At 37.4% G+C, this 25,251-nt stretch overlaps 5 protein-coding genes across 5 annotated transcripts; 3 read left to right on the forward strand and 2 right to left on the reverse strand.

The window, feature by feature from the left end:
* Positions 1-8,077: 8,077 nt before the first annotated feature.
* Positions 8,078-9,340, forward strand: EV154DRAFT_478118 (uncharacterized protein; the record flags this gene model as incomplete). Its single annotated transcript, XM_051598158.1, has 4 exons — positions 8,078-8,225; positions 8,308-8,412; positions 8,592-8,882; positions 8,973-9,340. 4 exons carry the CDS (start codon positions 8,078-8,080, stop codon positions 9,338-9,340), a joined length of 912 nt encoding a protein of 303 aa, XP_051461140.1.
* A 6,600-nt stretch (positions 9,341-15,940) lies between these two features.
* Positions 15,941-16,928, reverse strand: EV154DRAFT_497698 (uncharacterized protein). The gene has a single exon (XM_051600291.1). The coding sequence runs from the start codon at positions 16,857-16,859 to the stop codon at positions 16,116-16,118; it is 744 nt and encodes a 247-aa protein (XP_051461141.1). The 5' UTR covers positions 16,860-16,928; the 3' UTR covers positions 15,941-16,115.
* Positions 16,929-18,414: 1,486 nt separating this feature from the next.
* EV154DRAFT_478120 (uncharacterized protein) lies at positions 18,415-18,914 on the forward strand (the record flags this gene model as incomplete). Its single annotated transcript, XM_051598159.1, has 2 exons — positions 18,415-18,528; positions 18,594-18,914. The coding sequence occupies 2 exons, from the start codon at positions 18,415-18,417 to the stop codon at positions 18,912-18,914; spliced, it is 435 nt and encodes a 144-aa protein (XP_051461142.1).
* Positions 18,915-20,896: 1,982 nt separating this feature from the next.
* On the forward strand, positions 20,897-23,459 carry EV154DRAFT_497703 (uncharacterized protein). The gene is made up of 5 exons (XM_051600292.1): positions 20,897-21,290; positions 21,368-21,943; positions 22,004-22,184; positions 22,251-23,204; positions 23,241-23,459. The coding sequence occupies exons 1-5, from the start codon at positions 21,174-21,176 to the stop codon at positions 23,336-23,338; spliced, it is 1,926 nt and encodes a 641-aa protein (XP_051461143.1). The 5' UTR covers positions 20,897-21,173; the 3' UTR covers positions 23,339-23,459.
* Positions 23,460-23,598: 139 nt separating this feature from the next.
* EV154DRAFT_497706 (uncharacterized protein) lies at positions 23,599-25,245 on the reverse strand. Its single transcript, XM_051600293.1, has 6 exons — positions 25,073-25,245; positions 24,987-25,002; positions 24,825-24,909; positions 24,370-24,749; positions 24,135-24,302; positions 23,599-24,034 (listed from the first exon to the last, which is right to left on the reverse strand). The coding sequence occupies exons 1-6, from the start codon at positions 25,111-25,113 to the stop codon at positions 23,816-23,818; spliced, it is 909 nt and encodes a 302-aa protein (XP_051461144.1). The 5' UTR covers positions 25,114-25,245; the 3' UTR covers positions 23,599-23,815.
* Positions 25,246-25,251: the final 6 nt, after the last annotated feature.

Genomic DNA, 25,251 nt, shown 5'->3' on the forward strand with positions numbered 1-25,251 from the left:
AATGATTGAATCCGAAAGACGTTACAATAACACTAGTGAACTCCTTGAATCAATTGAAGCAGATAACAAACTATTAGAGAATTGTCCTGCATGTGAACCTGATGAATTTAAATCAGCTATGGATTATATTCAGCCATATATTAATGCCAACCAAAATATTGCAAAAGGATCATTTTGCACAATTCCAGAAAGTGTTGTATCACTAGACACTCCTCCAAATGTGACAGCCTACAAGAAACCATATCCTGTTCCTTTAAAAATGATGGAAGTTGTTGACGAACAAATAAAGGAATGGTTAAATAATGGCATTATAAAGAAAGCACCTGCTAATACGGAATGGAATACACCCTTAACCGTGGTAAAGAAAACTGATGCTAAAGGTGAAGTAAAAGGATATCGAGTCTGCCATGACCCAAGACATATCAATAGTCTCTTAAAAACAATCGACCGTATGCCTCTACCTATCATCAGTGATCTGTTTGAAGATTTAAAAGGTGCCTCTATATATTCAACATTAGACTTAAAATCTGCATTTAATTCTTTAAAATTAAATCCTAAAGATGCACACAAACTGAGCTTCACATGGCGAGGTGTTCAATATCAACCCATAGGTACTGTATTTGGTATAAAGCATGTCAGTTCTCAATTCCAAAGAACCATGAGCATCGCTCTCGATGGGCTATCCTTTGTACGATTTTTCGTCGATGATATTGTATGTGCAAGTCAAACAGTTGAAGAACATAAACAACACATAAAACAAGTCATTCAACGCCTTACTGATGTAAACCTGAAATTAAACCCTGATAAATGTAGATTCTTCAAAGTGAGATTTATCTATTGGGTTTTCATATCTCTCCCAAAGGTATCAGTATGGATCGTCGTAAGCTGGCCAATGTTTTAGAATTTCCCATACCTAAAAATGGCAAAGATATTATGCGCTACTGTGGACTGATCAACTACTTTCGAACTTTGATTCCGAATGTATCTACTATCATGACTCCTCTTGATCCATTGCGCCATGAAAAATCACTTGACAAAGTATGGACTAATCAACATCAACAAGCTTTTGACAATCTTAAAAAAGCTCTTTTAAATGATACTGTTCTCTCATATCCTGACATGAATGCTCCCTTCTCTATAAGTTGTGATGCATCACTCACTGGAATTGGATCCTGTATTGTATCAAGAAATTGATGGTAAAATAAAGTACATATCTTTTATTGCAAAAAGCCTGTCTAAAAGTGAACGAAAATATTCTGCCACGAAACGAGAATTGCTTGCTCTAGTCTTCTCTCTAAAACGCTTCCATAAATACGTCTACGGCTCTACATTTACCTTGTATACAGATCATAAAGCCTTAACTTACCTACATACTCAACGCGTTGCTAATCTCATGATGATCTCATGGATGGACACCATTCTACAATACGACTTTAAAATCGTTCATTTGCCGGGTATTGCCAATATCCTTCCGGATGCCTTATCTCGTCTCTTTGAAACCGATTATGAACCGTCAAACGAACTGGGTGGGGATAAATCCATCATGAGAAGCAGAGTTGCACGCAAAGTACAAGAAGAACTGCCAAAAGTTGAAAGTGGTGAATACTTTACACCTCCAACACAAGAAGAACGTATGAAACTATTGTCACATGAACATAGTAAAGGACACTTTGGTGTCGAAGCGATATTACAAGCATTAAAAAGAAACGGTATCTACTGGCTAAACTTAAAAAAAGATGCAAATGAATTAATACAAGCATGTGTTCCTTGTCAACGCCACAAAATCATACAAAAAGGATATAACCCATTAAGGCCTGTCTTAGCTACTCTTCCTGGTGACAGTTGGGGTATTGATCTAGCAGGACCATTCACAACATCTATAAGGGGAAACCATTATTTATTAGTCATGATCGATATAGCTTCCAAGTTCTACATTTTAAGAGCTATACCTGATAAATCTGCTATAAGTGTGGCCACTGAAATCCTTGATGTCATTTGCACCTTCGGACCAATGCGTAAGCTTCAAAGTGACCATGGATCTGAGTTCATCAATAGCCTTGTAAACAGCATAAAAGAAAACTTGGGATTCAACCATGCATTAATTTCACAATATCACCCTAGGGGAAATGGTGCAAGTGAAAGAGCTGTGCAATCTGCCGTTAAAACTATAAAGAAACAAATAAATGGTAACGTCGCGGAATGGGACATGAAGGTGGCACCTACCCAGTTATTCCTTAATAGTAAATATAATGTTCGTACGAAAAGCACACCGTTTTCCTTAATGTTCGGTAGAAATCCTAATGACTTTGAAGATTTTAGCAAAGAAAAGGACAAGCCAACTTCAGATAAAATAAATAAGGAATTACAAAATAAAATAAAATTTATGACTGAAGTGGTCTATCCTGCTGTATACGAACAAGTCAAACGCGTCACTGATAAACAAAAAGCCATATTTGATAAAAGCCACAAAATGATAGACATACCAGCAGGATCAACGGTAATGATTTTAATAACTGACAAACAAAATAAACTTGATCCACATTATAAAGGATTTTATAAAATAGTCAGAAAAACAGCTGCTGGAACATATGTACTAAAAATGAAAAAGGTTTTATAGAACCCAGAAATTATCCTCCATCCTTATTAAAAGTAACATCAGCTGATATTATGCCTGAAGATGACATTTTCTATGAAGTGGAAGCTATTATTGGTCACAAGAAAGACCCGGAAAATCAATACTTGTATAGATGCAGATGGTTAAATTATGATGATTCGCATGATACATGGGAACCTGCCGATAACTTCACTGATCCAAAATTTATCACTGAATATTGGAGAAGAATAGGTGAAATCCCTGAAAGTATTAAAGCAATTAACGAAGCAAACAAGAAAACATTGAAAGCCGTAAAAGATCAAAGAATCACTCCCAATCATGAACCAGTAACAAGAAAAAGATCGGCAGGAATAAGTGAAGATTGTAACAACTCCTTCAACAAAAGGAGCAAACGATCTGATAAGTAAATTTTGCCGGTATTAGTCAATACCTGGGTGGGGATAATGTGATGATCTGACTTACTTCTTGATAAGAACCATAATAAAAATAACATCAGATACACTTACATCATACATCTAACACTAAAATATTAATATCTCAGCATCACTACTTTATAAAGCAAATACACTTCTTTAGTCTCTACAAGTCCTTAACTAAAATAGTGCAAGAAGACACCGCACTAAAATAGTGTACTTCCATTATGCAATAATTTTATAATTTAAATTCAGACATCTTATATATATCCTTTATTCTTTGACCTTGATAATCCCTAATTCTCTTTTAAACAATAAAACATATCAACAGTCTCAAAGTATTCTTACTTTTGTTTTATTTCCTTTTGTTCTGAATTTTTATTATCCCAAAACACCACACGAACCCTTGTTTACCCGATCTATCAATTAATATAAATAACAGCATGTTTATTTATTCTTATTTCTGTATTCAAGATCTTATCTATTTTTCCTGTTTCTCTGAATAAACCTTTTTCTACCTATGTTGTGTTTAGAGGTAAGTAAAATTATAAGGCAGTTTATGAATAATTTGAGACTATTTATAAGATTGTCTTTATTATGAAATAAAATGAACAAGTATTTATATAAAAAAGACTATCTGCCGTGCCACTATCTTTAGTGTATTTTGAAGTTGTTATCATTTTCCCAGTGTGTATCCTGTTACCTTTAACTGCTTGTTTTGTAAATATGTTACACTTGAAATTACTGTCATCTTAGACACATTGTACTTCCATATCTTTAGTAAGCCTTAGTCACTGTGTTCCTGTGACCTTGTGATATGATAGTACTAACTATGTATATTGGGTAATTGATCCTTTAATCATTCTTCATGTATTGTTGTCATAGATATGGATTTATTTAATGTAGCAACCATATAGCAGATCACCACAACCTACATTCCTTTTTATATATATGAGAAATTCGACAGATAAAGCAACGAGTTAAGAATAAAAATAAAGAAATTTGACGAAGTAAAATTATCAAACTGCAAAAATAAACTAAAGTCTTTATTATACAATAAATTGGGTTCTTTATACACATATTCAGGACTGACTGAATATCAATCCTTAAAGTGAAACCTGTCAAATATACAATAGGCGTATTGTCAATTAATGATCGAGCATCTCATGGTACCTTCGAGAATCTTGTTATTGACGAGCGATCATATCATTGGATTGTATTATCTGGAATAAATGTATGACTATTGTTTTCTATATATTGATGAGTAATCAATGCGTAATAAATAGAGTGTAATAGCATGTACTTGATTTAAAGAGTAATGCAATAATGATTTATAGAAAGGTTATCAAATAAGAAAGAAAGAATTGATGATAGAGTTATATTTGTATATAAGCTCGATCACAACAATATATATATTAATACTAATAAATATATAATCTCTCTTTGTCTTGTCCTCACTTTAATAATCAATCTGTTCTGCTCTTGCCCCGCCCCGCTCCTGACAGTTCGTCATAGTAATTCGCATAGATGGTGTATTGGATTAGGAAATTAGGTTACACAATTACAAATATCCATAGTAGATACGGATATGGTGGAACCAGATCAGCTCTATCAATCAGGTCCGCTGTCTTTGACATAACACTAATAATCAATATCTACAGATAATGTTCTTAACCAATATAATAGCTATTCTTATCATACAATTATTTAGTATAAATACCTTTGATATTTTTCCCAATTATGAATGGATCATACTGATATTAATTTTGAATAAAAGAGTTTTAGAAGTATTCTTTTGTTTTTTATTTCTTTTTTATAAATCAAACTACCCTTGATTTATTACAGATGGCATATAATAATATAATCGGGGAAATAATCATATGGCGATTGTAGATGATATTTGAATTACCAGAAACGTGACATACTAAGGGTAACATTTTTATAATAATTAAACGGTTAAGAAAAATAAAGTTGAATGCGGATTGATATTTATTGATATAGAAAGGCATAATATGTAGTTTTTATCATGGAGGTAAAAGGGCATACGCCCAGCATTCATGTACTCGATTAAGTGATTGTAATAAGTAATTTTTGTCAGGCCAAAAGTCTAACTATTCAACACATTCACAATTGTTATTAATGCTCCACAGTTCTCTTCTCATTCCTTTGTTTGTTCGTTCGTATCTGCTGCTGATCTACTCGTTCGTCTTGCTCGTTCGTATTTCTCGTTTGTACCTGCTGCTGATCCACTCGTGTGTCTCGTTCGTTTGTCTCATTCGTTGGTACCTGCTGCTGATCTACGCGTTCGTCTCGTCTCGTCTCGTCTCGTTTCGTCTCGTTTCGTCTCGTTTCGTCTCGTTTCGTCACGTCTCGTTTCGTCTCGTTTTGTCTCGTCTCGTCTCGTCTCGTTTCGTCTCGTTTCGTTTCGTCTCGTTTCGTCTCGTTTTGTCTCGTCTCGTCTCGTCTCGTTTCGTCTTGTTTCGTCTCGTTACGTCACGTCTCGTCTCGTCACGTCACGTCTCGTCTCGTTTCGTCTCGTCACGTCTCGTCTCGTCTCGTCACATCTCGTCTCGTATCGTTTCGTCTCGTTACGTCTCGTTTCGTCTCGTCTCGTTTCGTCTCGTTACGTCTCGTCTCGTTTCGTCTCGTTTCGTCTCGTCTCGTCTCGTTACGTCTCGTTTCGTCTCGTCTCGTTTCGTCTCGTCTCGTTTCGTCTCGTCTCGTTTCGTCTCGTCTCGTTTCGTCTCGTCTCGTTTCGTCTCGTCACGTCACGTCTCGTCTCGTCTCGTTTCGTCTCGTTTCGTCTCGTTTCGTCTCGTCTCGTCTCGTCTCGTCACGTCACGTCACGTCTCGTCTCGTTTCGTCTCGTTTCGTCTCGTCACATCTCGTCTCGTCTCGTCTCGTCTCGTTTCGTCTCGTCACGTCACGTCTCGTCTCGTCTCGTTTCGTCTCGTTTCGTCTCGTCTCGTTTCGTCTCGTTTCGTCTCGTCACGTCACGTCTCGTCTCGTCTTGTCTCGTCTCGTCTCGTCTCGTCTCGTCTCGTTACGTCTCGTTTCGTCTCGTCTCGTCACGTCTCGTTTCGTCTCGTTTTGTCTCGTCTCGTCTCGTCACGTCTCGTCTCGTCTCGTCTCGTCTCGTCACATCTCGTCTCGTCACGTCTCGTCTCGTCTCGTTTCGTCTCGTTTCGTCTCGTCACGTCACGTCTCGTCTCGTTTCGTCTCGTCTCGTTTCGTCTCGTCACGTCTCGTCTCGTTTCGTCTCGTTACGTCTCGTTTCGTCTCGTCTCGTTTCGTCTCGTTTCGTCTCGTCACATCTCGTCTCGTCTCGTCTCGTTTCGTCTCGTTTCGTCTCGTCACGTCACGTCTCGTCTCGTTTTGTCTCGTTTCGTCTCGTCTCGTCTCGTCACATCTCGTCTCGTCTCGTTACGTCTCGTTTCGTCTCGTTTCGTTTCGTTTCGTTTCGTCTCGTCTCGTCTCGTCTCGTTTCGTCTCGTTTCGTCTCGTCTCGTCACGTCTCGTTTCGTCTCGTTTTGTCTCGTCTCGTCTCGTCACATCTCGTCTCGTCTCGTCTCGTCTCGTCACATCTCGTCTCGTCTCGTCTCGTCTCGTCTCGTTACGTCTCGTCACGTCTCGTTTCGTCTCGTTTTGTCTCGTTTTGTCTCGTTTGTCTCGTCTCGTCTCGTTTCGTCTCGTTTCGTCTCGTTACGTCACGTCTCGTCTCGTCACGTCACGTCTCGTCTCGTTTCGTCTCGTCACGTCTCGTCTCGTCTCGTCACATCTCGTCTCGTCTCGTTTCGTCTCGTTACGTCTCGTTTCGTCTCGTCTCGTTTTGTCTCGTTACGTCTCGTCTCGTTTCGTCTCGTTTCGTCTCGTCTCGTCTCGTTACGTCTCGTTTCGTCTCGTCTCGTCTCGTCTCGTCTCGTTTCGTCTCGTCTCGTTTCGTCTCGTCTCGTTTTCGTCTCGTCTCGTTTCGTCTCGTCACGTCACGTCTCGTCTCGTCTCGTTTCGTCTCGTTTCGTCTCGTTTCGTCTCGTCTCGTCTCGTCTCGTCACGTCACGTCACGTCTCGTCTCGTTTCGTCTCGTTTCGTCTCGTCACATCTCGTCTCGTCTCGTCTCGTCTCGTTTCGTCTCGTCACGTCACGTCTCGTCTCGTCTCGTTTCGTCTCGTTTCGTCTCGTTTCGTCTCGTCTCGTTTCGTCTCGTTTCGTCTCGTCACGTCACGTCTCGTCTCGTCTCGTTTCGTCTCGTCTCGTCTCGTTACGTCTCGTTTCGTCTCGTCTCGTTTCGTTTCGTCTCGTCTCGTCTCGTTTCGTCTCGTTTCGTCTCGTTTCGTCTCATCACGTCACGTCACGTCACGTCTCGTTTTGTCTCGTTTCGTCTCGTTTCGTCTCGTTTCGTCTCGTCTCGTCACGTCACGTCAAGTCTCGTCTCGTTTCGTCTCGTTTCGTCTCGTCACATCTCGTCTCGTCTCGTCACGTCTCGTCACGTCTCGTTTCGTCTGGATTTCGTCTTGTTTCGTCTCGTTTAGGTGTCGTTTGGCCTCGTTTCGTCTCGTTTCGTTCTTACATGCCTATTTGCTGTTCTACTCTTCACGTCATGCCGATCTAATAATGGACCAATGAGAACCTCGCGCTTTTTCAACATGCCCGTAAGCAGGAAGGGGATTGAAACTTTGGTGATACCAAAAAGGATACACTGTAAGTTTGCTGGCTAGATAGAAGTGCTTACCTTGTTTGCTGGATTATTGCAGGAAAAAGAAGGAAATTGAGGGATGGCAGAAAATATGCCCTTTTTATACTACACTGATGATTTTCTGTTTTGTGACTTGTTTTGCTGCGCACTGACTTTAAATTTTTTCGAATGTCACGGAAAAATAGAGCAAAAAATGCACAGCAAAAAAAGCACAGCAAAAAAAGCGCCAAAAAAAGAGAAGAGAGGAAAAGAAAGTGAGAAAGAACATTAAAGGCCTTGTCGAATTTGACATTAGGGAACACTAAAATAATAAAAGGTCACCTCCGACACTTGTACAACTCAGCAACATTATGCAAAATGTCAATCATTGCTACAATTCTTACAATAAAAGAGACTTTATTTTCTAATGGGTTTCCTTGGGAGGATTTTTTTTTCACTACGGCTTTAACTATGGCAATATTGTTGGTTTTTTATGAAGTTGCAATAAACAACTACGGTGCAGAAAGTAAAGCATAGTTTTATGAATTTTACTCCCAGAAGAGCGGGACTTTCAAATTATATAGTCAGGTTTTACATTAACATTAAAGGACTTGACATCCATAAAGCACAGAAATGCACCACCATGCTTTCTTATATGGTTCTGACTAACGACACGTTCAGCTGTATCTTCGGTTTGGCTTGTTTTAAGTCAGGTACATGAAAGAGGTAGAGAGGCATAATGACATGAAATGATCGGGTCAATCTGCTAGCTTAATTTAAGCTCATTTTGTCTTTTTGAGATGTGTAACCTGTCCTGTGCTCTTATGTACTCAGTTATAATTTTGATTTTGAAACACGCCTGAGACTTTTATGACTCAAAGATCATTACCAGATGTCGTTACTCATACATTTCTTTTTCTTCACAATTGCTATTCATCTTGCCCAATTGCCTTTTTTAGCTCCATAAAAACGCCTCGCGTCAGTCTTAACGTCGTTGTAATTAGTCTTGTATTTGCTGAAATGTATTGTTTACGTGAAACAGCCTTGCCTCTGCTAACCTTCAAGTCGACACCAGCACCCCCAGCATCACCATTTGAGGGTAATGTCACGAGAATGTTCAAAGATGCCGTTGATTACTGCAAAGTGACCTTTGATGCTCTCCTCGACGTCCATTGCTCTTCATGTAACTTGTCTCTGTTATAGGTATACTGGTCATCATAGAAGACGTCGATCTAACAGCAACAACAAAAAAAGCAACAATATATCGACACAGACGAAACTCCAAACCTTTTGGACGACGCCATGCAATCAGCTTCGCAAATTAAAAGCGAGAATGAAAACAATGAGGAAGCCATGGAGCTTAACGGAGAAGAATGTAGCATCGGTATTGAACAATGTCTTTCTCAACTTGACACAAGCTATTATTATATGAACCCTTCTCTTCTTGTTTTTTTCTGGGGTGTGAGAAACTCCCATCCTGTTCTTTGGTCGTCTTTTGCCGTGCGATCACAATTAAACTGTATTAATTCCAGCTATCAATCACCTTGCATGACAACCAATCCCTCTTGGATTGACTTGGACTGGCCTGAATACTGTGCTTGGATTATGCTTATGATTATCATGACGGTTGTCAACCGCTAAGACAAGAGAATTTACTGGAAGAATAGTAGTAGTTCACGTTGATTTTACTGATTTAATGGAAAAGGATTGTTTTAATGATATATCCAAATTTCATGTGTTTGTTTTCCCTAAAGAGGAACTTTAAGTCGTCAAAAGCAACACATTCCTTTCGTAAATATGTGGCATACATTGACTATATATAACAAACGACTAAATTTTCTGCTATAGGGCAAATACAGATTCTTTGTACTAACCTCGATCCTTTCAGGAAAGCCTTCAACAACCGAATGGCTGAAACAGTACGTTTTAGATGACATACATGTGTTGATGAGTCAAAGGATAAGTGGCTCAAAAATAGGATGACGAAGGTACCCAGGAAATCACATCTAACTGGTCTTATGAGCCAATTGCGTATAATGTCACTTATATTATCATGCGCGTGGATTAATGTGGCGATCTTCTCCAACGGTAGACAGATTTATTATAGTAACTATGAGGCGATCAATTGGTACTTGCTATCACTTCAAAAGGGTTATCATCACAGACATCTTGGTCTATTTCGCCAGAAATGGATCGAAAGCTTATGAACGTTGAAATATATTTCATCATGCAAGTGTATAGAGGGATCTATTTGCTCAAAGGTATGCCAACAACGGACACATTCTAATTGCATGGGTCCAAACATAGTAGTAGTTTGTTGACAAAGTCAGCAATATCAAGCGAACAACTGTTCTTTGGCGCCTTCTGTGAACTGAAGATAAATGCGTTCGTGCCAAGCTGTGGCACGACAACCAACGGAAATAGTCGATGTTTTGTGAATTCCGATGTAAAGAATTAGTGGAAATCACACGTCCAAATGTGTTTGATGAATACGAAACTAACAAAAGTAGGTATAGAACAGTTTGGAGAAAAGAAAAGGATTTTAGCCCCCTTTTTTTTTTTTTTTTTTTTTTTTTGTAGGCTCTTTTGATACATCCAACAATCGCCGTGATAATGTGATAGATTTCTACAATTTCATGTGCGACTATATCTGGAACGTCGTTGTATACCTCTTTTTGAGGTGGTGGTAGTAACAGAGCACAGTGGCGGACTGTGGGGTAAAAACACTCAACATATGGTAAATATGCGCAACATTAAGTGGTAAAAACGTCCATTTTATACCACCTAATGTTGCGGGTTTTTACCACTTAATGTTACGGGTTCCTTCTGCATGCTGCGTACTCATACCACATCTGGTAGCTACTAAATTCCATTAGATGCGTCTTTTTACCACAATATAGCGTCCTTTCATTCAAAACGTAGTACGTACGTTATTACATCACTTTTAACTACATTATAATTGATGCTGATGGACCTTTATACTGTTGTGCAATTAAAAGATGCATTATATGATAAAAAAGCAGGGTTTACATGAAAACGTTTTTTATTTTATTCAATTTTTATTTTGTATGTTGGGCCCTATAACCATGTCTGGGGCTATCTTGAATTTTTAATTAATTATCCCAGAAACAAAATTAATTATTGAAAATGTCGGTGTCCGAAGGACACCAAGATTTTTACAGGAATCCATTAATAAACGGCTTTTTTACTGAGCAAATGTCAATAATACTTCAAGTTTTAATAGAGGAAAAATACAGATGGCTAAGGTTTAAAATTATGTAAAAGAGGGATTTTGGCAGGTAGGCCCTTTGTATCTTCCATTGCGGCTCTCAAGTTTACAAACGCCACACTTGTTTGCGCAACGGTTATGCATATTTGCGCCTTTGCAGCCAGCAATTTTACAAACAGCACATGTTCTACGTGCTCGTTGCTGTAAGTTACCTGAAGAAAATGAAATACTTGGATCAATAACAGGTACTAGAAGCAGTGCTCTGAGTAGAATTGGTTGATGTTGCTCTCTGGAGGGAGGTGGAGGAGGTAACAAAGCTACGGTTTTACTTTGAATTATCCTCTGTATAGCTTGATCCGCTGAAATTTGTACATGGGCTGGAATTTAAGCATTGGATCTACTTTTTGAGATCAAAGCAGACCTTACCAGACGTACTGTATCGATATTCAATTTTACAGCATCATAGTACTTTTGTCAATCATCTAATGCATTCTAGTACGATTCAAGATGTCTAGACGTCTTGTAATATATATTACTTCCTTCCTTACAATAACTTGACCATAATTTAGCAAAGCATATAAAATTTGGTGTTGCTTTTCCAGATGTGAGGCTTATGGAACGTCGCTTTTAAGGGTTTTTCATAAACTCTTCGTATAGCTTAACCTCTTAATCAGTGTGTACCGCAGTGACAGATAACTTTGTCTTTTGGCAGATTTCTAGAAAGTTGTACACAAAGTCTTTGACAGAGCATCCAATAATGTCAAGCTTCACAACAGGGAGGAGATTGAGTTCGAGCAACTTGGCTTTTGAAAACGTTTGGTTGCTTACATGGTTAATGGCTGGTAATATATTGTACTCTCGCATTACTTCATTTGGTAATGCTGTAATACCATACGTCTCTTGTGTTTTCTCATATTCAAAAGTACTACCGAGTCTATTCTTAAAGTAGCTGTCAATAGGTGTATGACCCAGCTTGATTCTAATAGTATTGATTGATTGATATAATCAGGGACTGTAATGACTTTTAAGCATTTTTCCGTAGCGATTTCTTGAGCCAGCCTAAAAATTCATAAATTATGATTTAGTATAATACGTATTAGGTCAATTGAACTTGTATATAAGTATACTTTGAAATGCTCTTACATCGGTGTGGTGATAAAGACGATAGTCAGCAAGAACTATATCAGCTAAACGAGGACCTGCGTTGTACGATGCAAATTTTCTTATGATGTTCATATGTACAGAGCCTTCTACAGAACTAGTATCTCAGCTACACCTATACTTCACCAATCCATTCTTGTCGAACCCCTTTTCTGTATATAATACGGGACCATCTGATACGTCTGAAACGTGACCAAGTCTTAACCCCTCCAAAACATGCTTAGAAGAGCTCCATGAGTCTTCATTGAACAAAGTCTTCCCGCTTAATACGCACTTTGCAGGACCGTAATGCATGAAAAGCATTGAGACAAATTTATACAACTTTTCGAATGGTGGTATATATCTTCGTACACGCTCCAAAACAAAGTCCAGGTTTTTCACCATATATCTCTCCCGATCAGTTCCTATTGATTCAAGATATTGGCTCACTAATTCTTTATCACCAAGATCAACAACAAACATAGCATCTCTGAAGCGACGAGAAAACTCTTTGGCCATGCCATGTTTTTAGGAAACACGGTATCATTTGCATTACATGAAAAGCATCTTTCAGGATTCTTGAAGGTACATGTACATTCCCTGAGTCAAGAGACGTATTCGGGTGGATGGTGTCTGACTCTGGGGAAATAGGAGATACTTTTGACAAATTTTGCTGCTTTTTAAGGTCGTATTGTTTTTTCGAGGCCGCTCTCAAACGGTGGTTGCTGATTCTTAATACAAAAGGAGGATCACCCAAATCACTTAAAGTTCTTGCTTCAGGATTGCCGTTTTCTTGATGACTTTCAAGAAGCATAGAAATCACTTGAACATCATCGACCTTTATAAGCCTGGTATCTTTTAGATGAGCTTCAATGGATCCTTCATTATCCTCAATGAATCCATAGGCAGAAGGCATCACTCTTGCGGATGTTTGGTTATAAACTGCAACAAAAGTACCTTTTTATAACCTTTTCGTTTACAGCTGGTTCTTCGTTAGCCTTTTCAAAAATCGTTAAAGCGACCCAAGCATCTAATGCAGCATAGCTTATTTGCTCACTTGTCAAATCATCTCTTTTACAGTCACCACAACGAATGATAGATATCTTTGGTAGTTGCAAAGATAAAATGCTTCCACAAAGAACATCAAGTCGGGGACGAGAGTTATTAACTAAGTCGCGGTTGTAGCAAAATGGCCCAAGATCTACGTGGTTTAATACCACAACACTAAAGACACGCTTCGCTCTTGTACAGTCTGCCTTGAAATTTCTCCCTAATTTCACAATCTTGGAGTAGCTAAGAACTTCTGATAGCTCACGAGGAAACGTATTCGTATCAAAGTCATGTACACGGAACAAAACAATTTCATTTCGGTAGCACATCTGCATTAAGGATACTCCACTTGTGGACATCATCCATTCACAATCAAAAACAACAGAAATTTCATTACTATACTCATCAGTATTTCCAAATAATTCGATACAAGCCTCATTGATTTCTACTTCAGATCTTAAAACTCTGATCTTTGAAGTTTCTGGAAGGATAATAATAGGAAGTGAAAGAAAAGGGTTTTGTTGTTGTTGCTGTTGTCCATTTGTACATTTGGGAATAGGTACAACGTCTTTGGTTAAGGACGGCATCACCTGTTTTAAGAATCCTTGGTCTCCAATGACATTATCTGTATAAAAAAGCTCAGGCTCTTTCATATTAAGCTTTTTGTAAGTATCCATCATCTGGAGAAATTGAGGTGCTAGATGATCCATTTTTTTGCTTTGTGCCAAGACTTGTAAACGGATCTCTTCACGTTCATTTAAAACAGTGTAGAGGCAAGAAAACGTTGAAACCCCATTGATTTTCGCCAAGTGATCAATGATCTTGAAAGAATGATCCCCTTTTAAAACAGTGCCGTCTACAAACGACATAAATTGACCCATGAAAAGACGAACCTTCGCTATCAAGGAGCTGTATACATAGCTAATGTAATTAGCAGAAGGAACATAACCATTATATTACATCTTGTCTTTGAATTGAGAAGACTCACGATATTGTCTTGACTGGAGCATAGATAATACGGAAGGACTTTGGGCATCATGATCGAGGGTTGTGTAGTATTGAAGCTGCAATTCGTCATATTTCTCAGAGTGCATCACGCGAAGGACTTTAGACATATGATGAGGTCCGATCCCATGTTGAAAGAGTGGTCTCATCAGTTTGCAAAGCATTTTAGAAAGGCCAGATCGATGAATAAGGACAGCTGGAAATTCAGCTTGTAAATGAAGTGGAAGTTGTCGGATCAAAGCTGGGTTACACCCATCAAATGTGTGCTTAACATCCTTGTTACGACACTTGTATCTTGTAGTCATCAGGTAAAAGCAGCTAAAAATTATTAGACATATTAGAAATGACATGAAAAGAAACTTCTCATTTAAGATCGCACTCATTTAAATCGATAATCCTCCTAGCTCTAGGCTTCTTATTGAATCCCTATACACCTATTTTGCTTCACAAGTCGGACACGTTAAATCTCTTACTAAATGATGAGGGAACCATAAAAACACTCTAGGTGTATAGATGTATCCCGGGTCTTTGTTGTTACTATCAAGCATAAAGTATGGATTCTTTCGGTGAACACAAAAAAGTGCCATTCTGATACTCTTCTGGTCTTTTCCCCTTCAATCTCTCCTGTAACTCAGCAAGATACTTATTGACGTAGCTTACTTCAAGGATAGAAGCTGCATCATTGTCAACAGTGATGAATTCGTTTTCGTCCAGTTCTTCTGTATCGCTTTCATCGTCTGTTCCCCACTCATTATCATTTCCATTATCTTCATCCAACAAATCCGCAGTTTTGATATCGATGCTGGGAAATTCATCAATATTAACTTCGTCTTCGGTCTCATCGTCAACGCTATTTTCAAAAGTTGAAAATTCAGTGGTAATCATCTTTTCTTGGTTGACTAAAGAGGAATGATTCTCGTCAAGCTCAACTACTACAGAATTACTGAAACTCTCTTCAGGTACAGATTCATCGACTGTTGTGTCAACATTATTGTCGACGATCTCTTCAACATTCGTTTGTTGGTGTTCCTGCTCATTGTGGATAGTGTTCGAAGACTAAAAAAAAGATATGAATGACTCAACAGTAAAGCTTATATATAAATTAAGAACATCGTCTTACTGCTTTCGCCTGCATTGTGAAATTAAACAATGACGATTGGTTCTTGAGTTGCTTTCTCGGTCTTCCATAAACAACGTCTGGCTTCTTTTCAGTCTTTCCACCTGATGGACGACCACGTTTCTGTTTGAATCTCGGGAAACTTCCTTCCCGTCCTGTTTTTTCGACATTAGAGCTGGGGTTGAGATTATTCATAATGTTCTTTTCAAATGTGTCAGGAACAATTTGAAACTTCAAAAAAGAGATAAAAAGAGTTTATTTAATCTTAACTCAAATCAAGTGATTTGATACCCCAATACAACTCCGTTAATTCGAAGTAGAGGGATTTGATTGGATCAAGGGTGCTCCAGCAGTAAGCGTACGGTCAAAAAAGAGACATGGTAAAAGTTGTTAAACTTTTTTTTTTTTAAAACAAGGAGTCAATATTTATAAAAACACTTGACTTGCTTTTATACTTATCTATTGTATCAAGTTTTGAAATGCTCTTGTAAACAAAGGCGCTTATTTGCGAGCCCTTCTAAAACTCAAAATTTTGGAGCAGTAAGGTAAACCTTTTTTTTTTTAAAAAATTAAATTTAGTAACCACGTAGGTGAATAATACAAGTTGTCAACTGCACATTGATGCTTTAAAATATGAGCAGAAAACTAAATAAAGCTTCTAGTTCATGTTTCAAATTTTGGTATGAGGGCCGGGGACATCTAACGTAAGTGATAATAACGGTTTTATTTGAAAATTGAAATACAATGTATAATACATTAGGAAATTTATTGATATGCTCGAGATGTTATTATGGGGAAGGATAAATCAATTAAAGTATTCTAATATTGTGAAAGAGAAAAAGTTTCGCCTTCTTTGTGTTTTGTGAACTAATTTTCTAAGCCTGCGAGCTGCCAACCTCAAGCTTTTCATGCGAATCAGTTTCACTTAAATCATCCATTGCAGTCCAAAGATGGCCATACATTACAGAAATAAGTACTGCTAATGCCGTTGCGAAGTCAATAAAAACCAGTGTCAGACCATAGTAAGCGACTCCAGATCTAACAGCAAAGCTGACGATAAAAAAGAAAATCTCAAATATAATAAAAAGCGATGTATAAGCAATCAAACTTTTTTTAGCTTTTCCATGCAAGTATTGGTGAGTCATCAAACAAAGGACAACTACCAAAAAAGCAAGTCCACAGTGTCCATATGCTAAGACATAACGTACATAGTAAGAGTCTATGCTGCCTTGGATTTCAAACATAGCATAGACTACAATAACCATGAGACTTAAAACAAAAGCCCATAAGTAGCCCACAACTGAAATATAAACACCTGCTTTGTTGTCCTTTTGCTTAGAAATACGATGGAAGCCGATTAATCCTGGTACAAACAAAGACGAAGTTGAGATAACAGATAATATTGACATAGCTGATCTGAGTGTATAATAACGGCTCCAGTCCATATAAACTGCGGCGTTAAAAATTGAGCCTAACAATGCGGACAGAGTAGCTAAAAAAGAAAAGTACGTGATCGGTGATCTATACACAGAGCTTTTGATCATGTAGTAACAAACACCAATCGTTAAAAGACAATTAATGACTAATGGCCCTACGAATGGATATACAAGAGACGCCATTTGTATAAGATATAAATGTTAAGTAGAAGGTGATTTGTAAAGTAAATTTTAAAAAGAAGAGAAAAAAAAGAGAAAAAGAATGTTCTTAGGCTATATATCTCGTTTTTTGTGGTCATACATTGTAACATAATTATTTCGCTAAGCTGTGTTACAGAAGCATCGTCAGTATCATACCACAAAGTATATGCTAAGCAAAGAAAAAAAAGAAAAAAAAGAAAAGAAACTTGTATGACATGTAGCAAGTTTTAATTATTGCTAATTCAAAAACAAAATACGTGATATCTTTAAAACCTATAATAAAAGGGAACATAGCTAATGAGTGTTTATCTTATTAGCTTTAAAAATGAAATATATGTGCAGTACACTCTTACTTTGTGATTAGATCCAATCAAGTAATACGGTGATGATAACATAAGTTAAACACACATGCCGCAATAGTGATATTTTTTATTTTCCTCGTCACAACATGGGAATTTAAAAATCCACTTGTGATTTTTAAAATGGATGATGTGACATTGCCCAAAAACTGGAATGAGGGAAAAAAAAACTTCTCTCTAGTCTTATATGTACGAACAGTTATAAAAAGTGAAGTCTATTTAATGGTAGAGTTTAAATTAGGCAATAAATCCTGACCTGAATCGACAAAGTAACAAATTATGCGAAGAAAAAAAAAGAACGTTCGTGTCACCAAATCGTATTTGCGATTTCTGTCTTTTTAAAATTCTGATTTGCTTATGTAAGGCTTAAACTGAATTGCGATCACCAAACATTTACACAAGTCCATCAGCCCTCATTTGATTGGAAAATATAACAAAGGACTTAATCGATGTTTTTTATATGTCGAAAGCTCTAGTATTTAATGAATAAAGGGTATAAACCATGACGAAGAAAATGTTTTATTGTGTAAAATTTATTATGATATGTTCATTATCTTGCTTAAGAGCTTGTACAGCTAAATTAGGGGTGTTAAAAAATGTTGCTGAATTATATATGTATAGCTATTAACACCTCTTGTATTCTCTTCGCCATTGGATGGTTAAGCATAGGACATACCATGGCTAGTAGAAATCTCGTACTTGCCATACGCATCTTCGCTAATAAAATTTCCCTCTGTAATCCAAATATGACCAAAGAGAACTGAAATCATAATTGTTACGGCCAATGATAGATCCATGAAAACAAGCTCCTATGTACGGTTAATGGGTTCTGACGGTTTTTCATACTCAGAAAAAAACACAATGCAAAGAAATGCATAAGCAGCCGACCTTTTCTCATTTTTCCATACAAGTGACGATATTATAACAGTAGGTCCTATATGCCCAAACAGCAAGATTGGAACGACTTCGTAAGAGGTGACCCGACGAACAGTTTTGTTTGTAACATTACCAAAAGTTATCATTAGAACTAAAATAAACGCCCACAGGTATCCTGCAATGACTATGCACGCATCAATATCATTGTGTATAATGTTGGTTATACGATAGAAATGAATTATCACAGGTGCAAATTAAAGTAACATAAAATTATTATAGAATATATTTTTAATAATTCCTATATGATTGATGACCAAAAAAATGGACAGCGTGTATGGGTAATTGATGTGCACACTATAAGCATAACTCTATCGTTTATGAATCTAGACTTGCAGGATGTACTACTGAAGGGAGTAGTAAGATTAATATACTCTATAAGGATAAATTCCTCAAGATAAGTACCTCCTTTCATATTTAAAAGTCATTACGTCTTACTGCCTATTCGGCACCGGCGCTTCAAGCGGTATCCAACCTCAAGTTAATCGCTTTCCAGTGTCAAGGCGTCAAGCTGCAAATATTTGGAACCAAGCATGTTTCTCAGAAACATTCGGCCAGTTATAATAAGGGTGTCTTTGCTGTACCAAAAATTGTAAATAACTTAACGTCTTTCGCCCAAACTCTGGCTGATACCTTGTCCTTAAAACGTCTGGTGTACTTGAATTATCGTAAAATTGGTATTATTCTTGAAGCAAAAAGACAACACGATATAGAGCTCATGCATCTGAAGGGATGTGACACATGATGATATTCTTTTTCGTTCGGAAAGCACCGCTAGGTACGACAGTAACAACGACGAGCAAATTATCGACTTTGACTTGGAGGAAGACATCACAGAAGCTCTTCAAATTACCAAACCCGACGATGATATCATAGCTGTCAAAAATTGGGAAGAGTTTGTGGTAAAGAGTAGCTAGTAGGAAAAGAAAGTCAGACAAAACATTTGAATGGACTATGAGAAGCCTGATTGATTTTTGAAAATCTTGAATTTCAAACGGAAGTCACTGCATGTGTTTTTGGCACAGGTGTTGCCGTGGCTATTTTGACATCACAAATTAGTATTTTGCTGCACAAAGAGATTCATAGTTTAATTGCGCATGGTTGTCATCATTTCTGGTGTATTATTTCGGATCATCCCTCCTAGCTAAAATAAGTTGCAGTTGCTGGTAGTAGTTTGTAGGCTATTGTACTCCACAATCTTTTTTTATAGCAGCAAAGTATAACAACCGATATCTTTAAGGCACTGGCTTCAATCAGATATATTTAAAAAATAAAAAAAAGTTTGGGCAAGTTTGATTTATCCTTTTGTGGCATGTCTCTTATTTCAAAATGTGAAAACTTTTATATATGAAGGGATTATTATGGTGGGCTTTGTGATATATTTAATTTTTGATTAAAAGCCCTCGATTATAAATGGGATAAAATTTACGGTTCTCACTGTATCATTTCAAAAATAATTGGTTGCATCTAAAAATAAGCCAATATTACTCTATTTCGGGGGCAGAAAGTCGATACATACCTAACTATATTGAAAAGACTTATTTGTCCAACGTCTGACCATAAGAAAATTAATTACCAGGTAAAACTGACAGCGCTTCAAAAAAGAAATTGGATTGATAGAAGTGGGTCCAGACAAATTGTTGGATGGCATATGAATTCCGAACACAATCTTTAATCAAATTAAACATTTACACAACAAGCCGCGGGTTAAGGTGTAGCGCCCGAATTTTTTATTTATCCCATTATTTGTATGGCCGATTCTGATAATTTACCTAAAAAAGAAGAATTGGCCACGCACAAATCAAATAAGGATCTACCGAATCATCATTTAAGCGGCTGGTTGGTGAGGTATTTTTGGTGCTTTCGCAACAATGATTATTTGATAAAGTAATTCGGTTATGATAAATCACAGCTTACTGTTGCTGATTAAAAGAAGATACATATATTTGTTCTGCTAATTAATTATGCATGTAACATGGAAAGTACAATGGTAACACAATGATAACATAAAGTCTGGCTCGCGTCGTAGAATTACGCCAATGGCTTTATTTCTTCGGATTATTTCTCGGGTTTTCTCAAAATACAAATGTACTTGGTCAAGCTATTGTATGATAAATTTGAAAACTAACAGATTACTTTCAAAACAGTAAAAGAACGATCTTTTTTTTTTTTGCATAAGCATATATTTACAATTTTACAGCTAGTACCGATTAGGACTAATGCTGTTCGCACTACCATTGACATTCGTCCTGCAGTCAAATGTACTTCATATCCAGATTTTAAAACTTCGCTTGATTTTTTTTTCTGTGTGTGCCAGTCGAGGCACACGTGTGATGAAAATAAAATCAATCCATGCCCAAGATCAATAGCGCTTTATAATCATTCGATTTTCGGTATGTCTTTCACAGTATATGTAACGTCACATTTCTATTTTTAAAATAAAAAAAGTTCAAAGTATGTTGACTATAAGGAGTATTCTTTTTTGAAACGGGACATGACGGTGATGGTATCCCGCGTTCGTAAAAGCAACTATTGCACGAGTCTTGACAATATATTATTACGCCATCAATTATAACAGTGATATATTACAAGTCAATTACGCACCCTGTCATATGGGTGTTGGGATGATTGAAGGACAGATAAAGCATATTCTGACAAAAACAAAATGTCCACTATTGCAACTATTTTAACTAGCAAATGCGCTTGTGCTACGGTGATACAAAGATTGAGACAAGTAACTGACGAGTAATATTCATCGACCAGCAGGTTTTTATTTTTCTGAATTTGTATTTAATGTCTAAACTGTATACAAATTCAATTTATGGTCTAATGCCACGCTTTCATATTCCATGTCGTTACTTTGACCGAGGCAAAATCATCAACGATCTATCTGGAAAAACAATGTAAAATCTAGCTATATAAGCAAAGCGTGTGGTTTCCCATTTTCATTTTAATTTTTTTTTTCTTCTCGCTTTTCTTTTCATCTAACCATATATATATAACAATGAGACTTATTACGTTAGCTATTTTGGCTTCTGGTTTTGCACCTGGATTGTTAGCTTTCAATGCATCTAAGAGAGAAAGCGACACCTGTACTAACAATGGTATCGCTGGCGCTATGGTAATTGAATATACTCGTCTTTTTTTTTGTCACCATCATAAACAGACAGCTAACTTTGGCACACTTTTTTTTTTTAGTTCACTAGATTTACTGGTATTTTCTTTGGTGATTTCACTACGACAGGCGGTCAAGATATTTTAGGCCCACTTGCTGTGAAGGGAAAATTCTCTTCTTCCACTTATACTGTCAACGGTAACCACGCTGGAGACTGTTCTCACGTTGATACCAGTTTGGAGGGCTACGGTCTTGTTGTTGGTGGTAAAGTTGAGGCAAGAGATGTCCATGTTCACGGTGCTATTTTCCTTCCTGCTGGATCCGACACTAGCGGTATCCAAAAACTCGACAATGCCTGTCCATTGAGTACGGATAAGGGTACTGGTATTTTCAGTTTTGATCAAGCTCATGATAATGCCATCTATGCCTCAAGAAAATTTGCCAATTACGCTCCCAGTCTTCTTTTGAATGCCGATGGTAAACTTTCCTCAGTGGGTGGACAAACCGATGGTTTTGATGTCATTACCTTCAACAATTGTAATAACCAACAGTGTAACTTACATCCTGGATTAATGTCTGATCCTAGAGCTATCCTCTTTGGTCAAGGAAATTGGAATGGTCCTAGAGATATGTCTTTTCCTTCAAAATTGATCCTCAACGTAAGAACAGCAAAAATTAAAAGTACCAATTATGGCAGAATTACTAAATACATGTATTAGATCCCCGTTGATAGTGGTTCCATTGAACTTGCTGGTAATCAACCAAGCATGGGCATGTCTCCTTGTGGCACCATTTATAATTTCTATCCAGCTGATTCTACAGGAAAGTACTCCAGCGGCGGATTCATCGTGAAACGTAACACGGGCGGTCAATTGAGTGGTTTGATTTTAGCACCAGAAGGTAATTTATAGCATTTTTTTGTTTTAAAAATAACACAATTAATAAAAAAAAAACGTTTAATTTTAGGTAACATCAAGGATGGCAGCACTGGTAATTTTGCTGGTCTCACCATTGCTAATGATTATAGCTGGGCTGGAAATAACGGCGTTGAACTTCATGATTACAAGGCTGTCGGTGGTGATTGTGATGGCTACACTCATTGTTTCCCTTTGACTAACACTACCACACCTCCCTACCCTGGTACAACTACAACCACTACATCTACCACCACCACTGTTCCAGTAACCACCACCACCACAGTTTCAGTTACAACTACCACCGATAGTACCGCTTCCACTACCACTGTACCTGCTACTACCACTGATAGTACCACTATTGTCAGCACTACTACTGTACCCGCTACTACCACTGATACTACTACTGTTGTCACCACTACTACTGTACCTCCAACCACTGATACCACTAGTACAGTTACTAGCACCAGCACTTCCACTAGCTCAAGTACCACCACAACCCCCTTAGTGTCTACTACTACTGATAGCACCACTACTACTCTCACTAGCACTATCACCTCTACCACCCCTCCTAGTGGTACTACAACCACTCCTCCTAGCGGTACTACCACCCCTCCCACATGTACAAGAACCGTTACCAAGACATCCTGTTCAACTGTCAAGCATAGTCAGACAACCATCGGCAAGCCCCAAAAGACATGTTCTGTCACCAAGACTCATACTGCTTCTACCACCCCCGCCATTCACACCACCACTACCTCTCACAAGAAGCACACTACTACAACTAAGAAGCATACTACCTCCAAGAAGCATACTACTAGCAAGAAACACACTACCACCAAGAAGCACACTACTACTACCAAGAAGCATACTACCACTAGCAAGAAGCACACCACTTCTGTTCATAAGAATCCTCATACCAGCACCAAGAAGCATACAACAACTACCAAGAAACACACTACCACCAAGAAACATACTACTACCAAGCCTCACACTACCACCAAAAAGCACACTACTACCAAGCCTCACACTACCACCAAGAAGCACACTACTAAGCATACCACCAAGCCCCATACTACTGGCACTAGCCTTGAGTGTTGTTTATATGAAGAAGTAGAGACTTTTGTTTGTGCTTTTTAAAGAGTAATTTTGTTGATATCTTAGACTCATCTCAACATCAAATATAAATCATACTACATTAATCCCTTTTTTTTTTACACAAAATAATAAAAAAAAAACATCATTTTAACATTTTATGGGATTTTTTGTGGCAGTTGAAATCTTATTAAGCTTCATAATGACAGGTATTTTTGACTCCTAAATATGCTGCACTAAAGATCATACGAGAAAAAACCAGTGTAATATTTAAAGTTTTTTTTTTTTTTTTTTCTTTTAAGGTTATAAAAAAGAAGAATTCAACCCACAAAAAGGACATGAAATCATGCAACCATTTTGGATATTTGATATTTTTTAATAATACAGTTTTTTTATTTTGTTTTATTTATTGATTTTGTTTTTAAGGTATCCCAGGATATGATATATTAAAAAAAAAAAGAAACTCCCCCCTCTTTTGATACAGGGGAATTACTTTTTTTTTTGTGGTGGTAGTTGGCAAGGCTATTTTGAATCGTATTTTGTCTTCCAAATCCAAGAATTACCCATGATGCCCTGACCTTGTTTGTCGGCCTTACGATAATATTTGGCGGCCAAAACCAAATCTTTCTTGACACCTTGTCCTTGACAATAACAGTGACCTAAATCATTTTGAGCATCAGGATCACCTAAGTCGGCGGCAATTTTAAAGAATTGTACTGCTGATTCCTTATTCTTTTTGCACTATTATTATTTTTTTTTTTTTTTAAAAAAAAAAAGAAGGCGTCAGTTTCGTCCCTTCCTTTTTGACCATATGTAAATCAAAAGTTTTACTTTCACTTACACCCCATCCATGTCGAAAAGATACACCCAACTCGTAAATAGCCATGATTAATTCACCTTTGGAAGCTGATGTATTGACAGTATTTGTGATGTTTGCTAAATCTTCTACTGCATGTTCAGCTGCCTTTTGAAGATATTGAAATGCAGCATGTTCATTTTTTTTGCAGCCCTACAAAAAAAAAAAAAAAATTCAGCCATAGTGTCGAAAGAAGAAATATAATAGAGTCTCTCATTACCCAGCCATGTCGTAACGAAACACCATAAAGAAACATACCCAAAGGATTTTCCTTTTCAGCAGCAATTCTGAATAACGAAGTTGCTTTTTCCAATTGACCCTTTTCATGAAAAGTGATACCTTGGTGAACGAGGGCTTCAATTTCATTTTCTGGTGACAGGTCGTTCTGTTGTTGTGAACGTCCCGGAGTCACGGGCGAAGGGATAGATGCGGGTGAAGGGAAAGCGAGCGAGTTTCTGGATTCGGTTAAGTGGTCCATGGTAAGTGGAGGTGGTTTAAGATCATAATAATCTTCGGTAGTAGATTGGCGGTAATAGCTGTCAGTGTAAGAGTTGTCATGGTAACTATCCGCCATTTGACTGACAGGCTTAGTATTGGGTTCTAAATTGAGAGTGAAATATTTAAATAAGGTAGATCTCCACAAGTTTTTTTTTTTCTTTCCTAAATTTCTCTTACCAATATATGTGTCTTTGGAATATTGAATGTATCTTTCGACATTGGGGTCAACTAAGGAATCTCGATTAAGAGAGTCATGTTGAATCTAATGTGCAAAGAGAGCGAAATAAAAAAAAAAAGTTAGTTTCTAGAAGGGTCAAAATAAAGGGTTCTTTGTTGTACATTGTTTGATTCGATCCTACAATTTTGAAAATATCAATGATTAATATGAGTGTTGTATCAAAACGATTAAATGTTATCTATTTTACTTTTGAGGTCTGTGAAGGGAAAGAGAGAGTTTTTTAAACATAGTAAGGAAAAAAAGGAAGGGAAGGGGTCAGGAATTGAGAGGGAAAAAAAAAGAAAGAGAGAGAGAGAGAGAAAGGAAAGGAGGGGAGGAATAAAGAATATTGTGTTGTGTCTTGTACTAGATATATATATGACCCAC

Source organism: Mucor mucedo, assembly GCF_025094135.1.
Source record: "Mucor mucedo strain NRRL 3635 chromosome Unknown EV154scaffold_15, whole genome shotgun sequence".
NCBI lineage: Eukaryota > Fungi > Mucoromycota > Mucoromycetes > Mucorales > Mucoraceae > Mucor > Mucor mucedo.

Bases quoted from the DNA above. Each gene is read 5' to 3' on its own strand.
- EV154DRAFT_497698 (XM_051600291.1), bottom strand. From the start codon at position 16,859: ATGGCGTCTCTTGTATATCCATTCGTAGGGCCATTAGTCATTAATTGT.
- EV154DRAFT_497703 (XM_051600292.1), top strand. From the start codon at position 21,174: ATGAGACTTATTACGTTAGCTATTTTGGCTTCTGGTTTTGCACCTGGA. The intron at 21,291-21,367 runs GTAATTGAATAT...TTTTTTTTTTAG, and splicing joins ATGGTATCGCTGGCGCTATG to TTCACTAGATTTACTGGTAT. The intron at 22,185-22,250 runs GTAATTTATAGC...GTTTAATTTTAG, and splicing joins TTTGATTTTAGCACCAGAAG to GTAACATCAAGGATGGCAGC.
- EV154DRAFT_497706 (XM_051600293.1), bottom strand. From the start codon at position 25,113: ATGTTTAAAAAACTCTCTCTTTCCCTTCACAGACCTCAAAA. The intron at 24,303-24,369 runs GTAATGAGAGAC...TTTTTTTTGTAG, and splicing joins TTTCGTTACGACATGGCTGG to GGCTGCAAAAAAAATGAACA. The intron at 24,035-24,134 runs GTAAGTGAAAGT...AAATAATAATAG, and splicing joins CTTTTCGACATGGATGGGGT to TGCAAAAAGAATAAGGAATC.